Genomic DNA, 10,000 nt, shown 5'->3' on the forward strand with positions numbered 1-10,000 from the left:
AACATCCACCCATGGAGCTACTTGTTTTTCTGAACAGATGGACACATCTGGAAATATCCCCTTCATCAAAATTACTGACACGGCAGAAATCACTTCCATGTCTACTACTATCAACAGTACATCTTCCTCTGGGAAAATCAGCTTCACACCTTTCAACAATAACAAAACGGATGAGGCACTTCCTTCTGGAAAGGTCACCACCATCAGTGTCCATGGGGAGACATTCCGTCCCAGAGCTAGCAGTCTCCCTCGAGAGGCTCTCAGATTTGAAGATGGTGCTACTATCAGTGCTTCTAGACACCCAACCACACCTGAAAATACCACACCTGCACCTGAAAATGCAATCACCACAGTTCTTGAGGACACCACCATTGTCTTTGGAAGCAACAGCACTGCCCCTGATGCTGTCACCACCCTTGACAATTCCAATGACACCCCCAATACGGAGAGCTCCAATACTATGAGAGGCGCACTCATTACCAATAGTGCAAGGGGACCCACTTCCAAATCCAGAGAAACTACTGCTATAGAGAACAGGGTTAGCACTCCTAGAGAGATTAAAATTGTCCCAGAAGAGGCCTCCATCATCAGCCCAGAGGAGACAAACCCTGCCATATCAAGAGAGATCACTGATATCAGTACAGAGGTCCCCATGTCCACAGGACAGACCAGTGGTACTAGCTCTGGGGAATGCTTACCTGCAACCCCTGGAGAGATCAACATTGCTACATTTCAAAAGACCATAGAACCCACCACTGTAGGGTCACCCATGGCTCCAAATGAGACTGTAGCCTTCAGTCCTCGAGAGACTTTTGCTGCTGCCATATTTAGAGAAACCACTGATACTACTGAGGATGCTCATCAACACATCTTGACTACTCTAGAAGAGTCACTTATTGACACCCCAAGAGTAGAAGTCATTGTCACCCAAGCTGGAAATGCCACTGAAACCACCATTCGAGAGACCCCTACTGCCGCATATGAACCCCCCACAATTATTCACAGAAAGACATCAGCCACAGTCCCTAGAAAGACCCCCACCACTCCCACTTCTGGAGCACACCCAGCTTTCCCTCCTGATGAGATTCCTGCCACTCCCTCTGTCGAAGCAACCACCACTCATAAAGAGATCCTTCCTGCTCCACCTAAAGAAAATGCCCCCATTGCCCCAACTCCTAAAAAGACTCCAATGGACACCCCCAGAGGGATTACCTCAGCTTCCCAAGGAAAAGCCAGCACCATCAAGCCAGGTAAGCAAGACTTGGTGTGTGTGTTTGATTGTTTCCTGATTGCTTCAAGTTCTCTAGGTCAGTCGTGAGCAGAAGATAGACCAGGGCAGGAGCTGCACTACTGTTTTATAATGGTTTAAAATGGTTAGGATAACTGTTCAGGCCCAGGACGTATTCCATATACCATTTTCAAACCATTTTCAAAGTGTTATATCCTGCTTGGTGTAGATCTGGCCTGGGATTTACTAGTAGATCATTGAATAATTTACAACAGATTGGCAAGGGTTTCCAACTTCCAGTTACTGAGCAGCAAAAAAGGCCTCCCGCACTCTAAATTAAGTTGTTAGCATCACTGATCTGTACTAAATCAGATATAGATTTGTACTTGTATATGTAATCATCCCAGTACAGCTCACAACATACAGTAAGTAGTTAGCTCCACCTTCTGAACCACCCTTTCTATTTTTGCATCTAGCTTCACCCTAGCCAAAAAAAACCAAGTCGATCCCATGAGACTGAAGTCTGCCCATATCTGCTCTAGTTGATATTCTGTCAACAACCTGGGTTTTGTAATGCTAACTGCTTTCCTGCTAACTGGCCATCCCTTGCCAGATGCCCCAAGATGCCTGTTGGCAATATGGAGCCCAGGAGTCCTATATTGATCTTTGGGATAATCCTGTGTGATTGGGCAACCACTGTGAAGCATAAGAGTCCTGGTTCTTAGATTGGAAGGCACTGGCAGGCCTCCCTAAAAACGCACAGGCTGAGGAGCTATGAGCTCTTCTTTTGTGAAAAACTTCCACAGGATCTACGCTACTGCTTGATAATGGTATTGAAGTGCTCTGACAACAGTTGGGGCCCATGACGCATTCCACATACTGTTTTCAAACCACTTACATAGTGTTATATCCTGCTTGGTGTAGATCTGGACTAGAATTTGTGTGTGCTTAATTTATGTAGAGCCTCGTGTGGCGCAGAGTGGTAAAGCAGCAGTTTCTGCAGCTGAAACTCTCCCCACAGCCTGAGTTCGATCCCAGCGGAAGCTGGTTTCAGGCAGCCGGCTTGGGTCAACTCAGCCTTCCATCCTCCCGAGGTCGGTAAAATGAGCACCCAGTTAGCTGGGGGAAAGGTAATAACGGCCGGGGAAGGCAATGGCAAACCACCCCGCTGTAAGGCCTGCCAAGAAAACGTCAGCAAAAGCTGGTGTCCCTCCAAGAGTCAGTAATGACTCAGTGCTTGCACGAGAGGTTCCTTTCCTTCCTTAATTTATGTGGGAGGTCATCACCATTAATCCATCTCAGCTAGTTGTTGCATGGGCTGCCCTAGCACGCTCTAAGCTGATCCTTTTCACAATGCTAGGCCTCTTCCTAGGCAAGACTTTGTTCTGTGTGCAGTTCTTCTGCTACTGCAGCAGGTGGGGCTTCACTTTCTCAATGCTGCCTTCGTGCCCAACCTTCTTCTGGTCAAGAAGACCTGGAGATGAAAGAATGATCATGTGTGTAATGCAAGGAAGGGATGGGCAAAGGGTCCCAGTGGTAGCAGAGAGAGCAGTGGGTGATGCACTGGCTTGGATCTATAGGTGAGGTTTGTTTGGGGTCCAGGGAGTAGAAATGTAGCTCATCCAGCTCTAAGTGGAGGAGTTTACAGTCAGGCGTGAAAGAAGAAGAGGATGAAATTGAGGTATTCTGGAGTCAGAGTGATAAAAAAGGCCTTGTTGAGGCTCACCAAGCCACAGGGCAGTTGAGGAGTGGGCTGCAGTGCCCCAAAGCACAGGGATCCAATGTAGCAGACAGAGTCGCATTTCAAGCCATGTCACAATGCCTATAACGCTGGCCTTGGCACACTCAGTCGCTCCCAGCCTGGGCCAATTAATGCAATCAATCAACACAGTCAAGTGGGAATGCTTTTTCTGGGCTGTACCATTGCAATGCAGGTGGTGAGTTGCATGTACTCCCCTGTGGGAAAAAGAACCCCTCCCTATATAGAAAACTACCAAGTTGTAGAGGAGGCTATGCTGAAGCGTTCTCTCTGACACGCTAGCTTTCTATGAGTGGGGAGTGTTATCGACAACAGTTTATTCAGACATGAAACAGACACACCCAATCCCCACACACAATTTTACTGATAACGTTTTAGAAAAGCTTTATCAGTTCATTCAAAAAATTGCATATTGGGAGTGTGCGGTGGAAGAGAAGAAATGAAGATGAAAATGCTAGTGTACTTTTTTGGGGAGGCTAAAACAATTGTAAATGTTGATTTGTACAGAGCACCTCACATTTGCAAGCCACATGGGGTCTGTGTTGATTGCTGGTAATCCAATCAGCAGGCCAGGAGTTAGCTAGAGCAATACCAACGACATAGGCCAGAGTAAGGATGGTAGCACAAAACACCACAGAAAGTTTGTACCCAGTCCTACAGCTGAAGGGGACTCTGCACATGCCCAGAGTACTGTGCTTAGTTCACATCATCAAAGAATAAGCTAAGGCAGCATTGAGAACAGTTTTCATAGCAGCACAGGGCAGAGCCCCGGTTCAGCTCTGAATGAAACACTGAAAAGCCTGCAAAGGTTTTGACTGCTCATCCTTTCTCTTCTTGCTGCTTGCAGTGATTCCTCTGTCATACTGGTCCATCATGCTCATCGGCATCACAGTCACCCTTGTCCTGGCCGTAGGACTTTGCATGGTAAGGATGGACGTGCCGCATGGATTATGGCTGATTGTAAGATCTGGTACCCTTAAATAATGGGAGAGCTTTGGCTATGGGGCAGTATATAAATGTAATAAATAAATAAGTAAATAAGGATGATATAGAATAGTCGCATGAGGAAGATGAAAAATGATTCTTTCTCTGCCTTCTTTCTCCATACTGAACCATCAAAGCACCTGGAGTGGGCAGAGGAATTTTTGGTGGTGGGTGGAGCTATAGTTGGGAGGGATAATTTGGGCCTTGATCTAACTGCCTTTCCTCCTCCCCATCCTCCCTATCTGCTTGCACTCCCACTGTCTCCTTTCCTTGCAAGCTGTGCGCAGGGAGTTCCTGTTTATCTGCTGAAAATAGGCCTTAATAGGAGGGGGAGCAGGAGGACAAGAGATAGGTACATGAGCCACCTGTTGGCAATTGTAATGGGAGCTCCACACACTGGTTGGCACATTCTGAGGGTCCGTACACACCTGAGGGACATCCACACAGCACCACTTTCACTGCTGATCCCCCCCCCCAAAAAAAACCCCACAGCATTGCAGTTGTGAAGCGACAACCACAGTGATACATGTGCACGATTTAATTTGGAATATCCCGAAACTTCACAGGATCGGATACACAGCCACAGTGCACAGCAGATAGTGACTAACTATTGGGCTCTGAAAGTCGTCCCCCCCCCCCCCGCTTCTGCTCACCTCCGCAGCAGTAAAAGAATGCCGCTACACAGCTTGGAATCAACAAGCGCCCATCCTCTCTCAGCTGTGCTCCTTTGTAGCTGTGAAGATTTTAATTAACAGACTCCTTCTCTTGCTCACATGCTCAAAGTGAAATGGAGGAGTTACTCCTGAGTATACATGGAGCCAGCCAGGGTGTGTGGGATAGAATGTAGAGGCAAGAGAATGAATGTCAGCAAATATATAGTTGTTTGCAATCGGGATCCATTTTAACAGAAGTTGAGGTCTAACGAGTTACGGCTAAGCAGGAGTGTGACCCTCCCGATACTTTGCCTACAACTCCCATAAGCCTCAGCCAGCATAATTGTGTGAGGGATGATGGGAGTTATAGGCTAAAAGATCTGAAGGGCCATAAGTTGCATATCTATGGACTAAGGGGACTAGAACCTTTTATTATTTTTTATGAAAGGTAATATTCTCAGTGTTGAATTCTGTGCCAAATATCAGATTTTGTGCTTGTGTGGACCAATCATGGATCTACAGAATATATATTCTCCTGGATACTACCTCTTCTTACATCCACGGTGAGAAGGAATGTTGTCAGATAGAAACATTAAGTGTTGTGTAGAGGCTTAAACAGAAGGAAGGGATTTTGGGTGTCAGGACTGCAGGGTTCTGTTTGTTGGCTTACAGCTGAATATATTGTTACACATAACAACACTTATTGGTTTTCTCTCTGTTCCTCTCCAAGGTAATCTATTGTGTAATGTTCTTCATTGTGGTCATCTACTCAACTTCGTAACTGAACACACCCACTTGTCCAAACCCATTTGAAACAAAGACCTTGTCAAGCTTCAAAAGAACTCTACGCTATAGACGGCCTGAAAAATGGTAACTGGGGGCTACTTTGGAAAGAATGTTGGGTGTGGGAAGGCACGGGACTTCCTTGTAGGGTGGCCCTCTTCAGGGAGAGTAGGCCACAAAGTCTACGGATCACTGAGAGATCACACAGAGTTTTGTTGTGGAAAGCACTGTCTAGTAATGTACACATGACGTGGGTATATTTATTAATCATGCTACAGCACGAGCACAAAAACACTAGATCTGAAAGTAGGTTTGCTTCCTGGTCAGGTCATAGCTTCTCCCAAGGAACCGTGGTTTGGGGAAAGTTCTGGGAATGTGACCTGATCAGCTCTATTCTCGCCCATCAAAATCCCAGATGTTTCTGTAGGAATATGATCAGTATTGGGGTAAATGTAGAACCTCATATTATTATGTGCAGCAGCAAGACTGCACCCCGGAAAGATTTCCAGTTCCTGCCTAAGTGTTATTCCAGCAATAAACAGCCTGTTTTGTTCACCTGCAAATAAAGTCAATACAAGTTTTGTTTCTATATTTTTAAAAAAAGTGTTCAAATACAAAACTTACTCTATAGAGAGCCAGTGTTGGACTAGGACTCAGGAGTCCTGGGTTCTAGTCCCTGCTCAACCATGAACCTCATTGGGTGACTTTGGGCCAGTCACTGACTCTCAGCCTAACCTACCTCACAGGGTTGTTGTGAGGATAAAATGGAAAGGATGAGGACCATGTAAGTTATCTTGGGCAAGATCTACACCAAGCTGGATATTGCACTATGAAAGTGGTATGAAAGTGGTATATAAAAGGCAGGAGCCACACTACTGCTTTATAGTAGTATTGAAGTGCACTGAGAACTGTTGGGGCCCATTGACACATACCATATACCATTGACACATACCGTATACCACTTTCATAGTGCTATATCGTGCTTGGTGTGGCTCGTGCCATATGCCACTTTGCATTTCCTTGGAGGAAAAAATGTGGGATATAAATGCAATCATCATCATCCCTGAGGTTGCTGCTGAACGTCTGGTCTACTCTCGTTGTCTTGACTTTCTCTCTAATAACTCTGCTCTGGATCCCTTTCAATCTGGCTTCCGTCCTTTGCATTCCACTGAAACAGCCCTTACCAAGATCACCAATAATCTTCTTACTGTCAAGTCTAAAGGCCATTATTCCGTTCTTATTCTCCTTGATCTAACCGCAGCCTTTGACACGGTTGATCACGATCTTCTCTTAGATTCCCTCCATGACCTTGGACTCTGTGGCTCTGTCTATAACTGGTTTGCCTCCTATCTAGAGGGTCGCTCTTTCAGCGTGTCGGCTAACGGCAGCTCGTCCTCCTCTTTTCCCCTTTCAGTTGGGGTTCCTCAAGGCTCGGTGCTTGGCCCGTTGTTGTTCTCTCTATACATGCTGCCCTTGGGCAAGCTTATTCAATCTCACGGCCTCCAATATCACCTGTATGCCGATGATACACAATTATATCTTTCATCTCCGGAACTTTCTCCAGATGTTCACGATCGTATCTCGGCATGTCTTTCAGATATCTCAGCCTGGCTGCTTCATCGTCGTTTGAAACTTAACATGGCAAAGACTGAACTGCTTGTTTTTCCTCCTAAACCTTCTCCTCACCTCTCATTCTCTCTTACTGTCAACGATGTCACGCTTACTCCGGTCAAGGAAGCTCGTAGTCTTGGCTTTATATTTGACTCCTCGCTCTCCTTTACTCCTCACATCGAGGCAGTAGCTAAATCCTGTCGTTTCTTCCTATATAATATTGCCAGGATTTGACCATTTTTGTCTGTCTCTTCTGCCAAGACTCTCGTTCACGCACTGGTTATCTCTCGGCTGGACTACTGCAACCTTCTTCTCTCTGGCCTTCCTTCGTCTCACATCAGTCCACTGGTCTCTGTCCACCACTCTGCCGCTAAGATCATCTTCCTGGCCCGCCGCTCTGACCATGTCACTCCACTTCTGAAATCTCTTCATTGGCTTCCAATTCACTCCAGAATCCAATATAAACTTCTCCTGCTGACCTTCAAAGCTCTTCACGGTCTAGCTCCTGCCTATCTCTCCTCTCTCATCTCACACTATCGCCCCGCTCGGGCTCTCCGCTCCTCTGATGCCATGCTTCTCGCCTGCCCAAGGACCTCCACTTCCCTTACTCGGCTTCGTCCTTTTTCTTCTGCTGCCCCTTACGCCTGGAACGCTCTTCCAGAACACTTGAGAACTACAAACTCAATCACTGCTTTTAAAACTCAGCTAAAAACTTTTATTTTCCCTATAGCCTTCAAATATTGAGTTTGTTCTGACTCTATACTGTTAGCTTCACCCTACCCGGTGCCTGTTTACACTTCCCTGTGCCTGTTTGCATTCTCCTTCCTTCTTTATTGTTTACTACAACTTATTAGATTGTAAGCCTATGCAGCAGGGTCTGGCTATTTACTGTGTTATCTGTACAGCACCATGTACATTGATGGTGCTATATAAATAAATAATAATAATAATAATAATAATAATAATAATAATAATAATTAAGCCTATTGGTGTACGCCCCAACAAAGTAGCTCCTCCCACTGACAGCTGTATCTGAGTCAGCAGTTCCTGTGAATTATTTCTGCATTACCATTTACTTTACTGTAGAGACAAGATGTATTTTGGCATTAGGCAGTGTTGATTATCTAGTTAACAATATTTATGAATCATCCATATTAAAGAAATTTCTAGGCAATGTACATTGGACAAGATGACCTTCCTGAGAATGCTTGTTGGAAAAGGTATGCATTTAGTAGGTGCTGAAAAATAGTAAATAGTAAACTATTTGCAAACTGAAAGGAAAAAAAACCTTTTAAAATGGCCTTTTTTCAGCAAGGGAGGCTTATACTGGGCTGGCTTCTTGTATCCTGCAATAAACTCCTATGTTTTTCCTCTCCGTCACTGCTGCTGCCCTGCAACTAATCATAACTTTGTTGCAATAAGTAGGTCTGCTGCACTATTATAGTCATGCTAAAAAATAATGTTAACCTATGTGACTTATTTTGAAAGGCATAATTAGCATTGTCCAGTAGAGGGCGCAAAATATTGCATCTACCGTATAAAAGTTCTATGCATCAAGTGATGGGAAAACTATTTCTCTGAGCTTTTGTTTTAACTGTGTTGTTTTCTTACTGGGCTTGGAGGGCTACAGCTTATGACTTCTCCAGGCAACTGCACCGGGCTGTGAAGTAGTCATAATCACCATCCAGCGTGAGTGCTGAAACGAGTGTTCTGTCTCTGTGTGCATATGATAAATGGGAGAGGAGTTTTCAGCTGAAATGCAGCCCCCAAAGTTGAGAGAAGTCTGAGGTTTTGCCGTTACTTGGCAGGAGGCAGCTTTGAAGAGCTGCAAAAGACATGCAGTTGATTTGTGGAGCCAGTGTCTGGCAGCGGTTAGAGTGTCAGACTGGGAGTCGGGAGATCTGGGTTCTAGTCCCCCCTCGGCCATGGAAACTCACTGGGTGACTTTGGGCCAGTCACAGACTGTCTGCCCAGCCTACCTCACAGGGTTATTGTGAAGAAAAAATTGAGAGGAGGATTATGTACGCCACCTTAGATTAAAAAAGGTGGGATATAAATATAATAAATAAAATAATAATATGGTGTTACTCTAAAAACAATCACTGCCTGTCTTGCTGCAACCCACTGCTCAGCTTGTGTTTTTTTTTTAATAAACAGATACTGGGGGAAAATACCAAATGTTTCTAATACTTTCTAAGGCAGCAGGTTAATTTAGGGGGAACTGAGCAGGCTGCATGGCACACAGGTCTCTTCTCCAACACCTTGATCCCACTTCTCAGCCTCTGCTGCCTGAGGCGACTGCTTCACTCTACCTAATTGTAGGGCCGGCCCTTCTGCTCCTTCTTTTTGTATGAGGGTTGACCACTTTCTTTTTTAAAACCTTTCTCCTGAGACTTTAGCAGCTGCTTAAATCTGCAGGCAACGATATTTAGCTCCATGCTGTGAAAAGTTTCAGTTGCTGAAGAGCCCAGTCCTACCTCACCTTCACTGTTGACTCAAACAGCGTGAATCAAACAGCAGATTTATCTAGTCCTGAGTGGACCATCAAATCTGATAGGTGGGCTGCACTTCACTTGGAGGGTCACACGTTGTACAGGTTTAGGTTAGTGAATAGTGATGGAGAGGCATTCCGTGCATGTTCTCAGCCACCCTCTCTTTTTGTATAACCTCCCACAGACTGAGCTTTGGCACAGAGAATAGGTTCTGGGGCTACACCATGAGGAGTCTTAGCTTAAACGAAGACTGTTATCTATACTACTTCTTTCCAAGGTTAGAAAAATAGCTATTGTCTTGATCTTATTCTCTTTTTAAGCTCACGTCTTTGAGCAGCTAAAACAAAACGAACAAAACCGTCTTTCTCGGGAATACTTCTAAGTGGAGTATTGAGGGGATGAATTGCACGGCGTAGCTGCAGGGTGCCGGAGCTTTTGGCACGAAGGAAACTGGGAAAAGAAAAGGGAGACACTTATGTTATGTAACCTA

General features: G+C 45.2%; 1 protein-coding gene across 1 annotated transcript; it reads left to right on the forward strand.

The window, feature by feature from the left end:
- Positions 1-655: 655 nt before the first annotated feature.
- On the forward strand, positions 656-5,432 carry LOC134395979 (uncharacterized). The gene is made up of 3 exons (XM_063122272.1): positions 656-1,250; positions 3,835-3,911; positions 5,355-5,432. Exons 1-3 carry the CDS (start codon positions 770-772, stop codon positions 5,403-5,405), a joined length of 609 nt encoding a protein of 202 aa, XP_062978342.1. The 5' UTR covers positions 656-769; the 3' UTR covers positions 5,406-5,432.
- The last annotated feature ends 4,568 nt before the right edge of the window (positions 5,433-10,000 follow it).

The sequence above is a fragment of the Elgaria multicarinata genome, chromosome 3, assembly GCF_023053635.1.
Source record: "Elgaria multicarinata webbii isolate HBS135686 ecotype San Diego chromosome 3, rElgMul1.1.pri, whole genome shotgun sequence".
Classification (NCBI taxonomy): domain Eukaryota; kingdom Metazoa; phylum Chordata; class Lepidosauria; order Squamata; family Anguidae; genus Elgaria; species Elgaria multicarinata.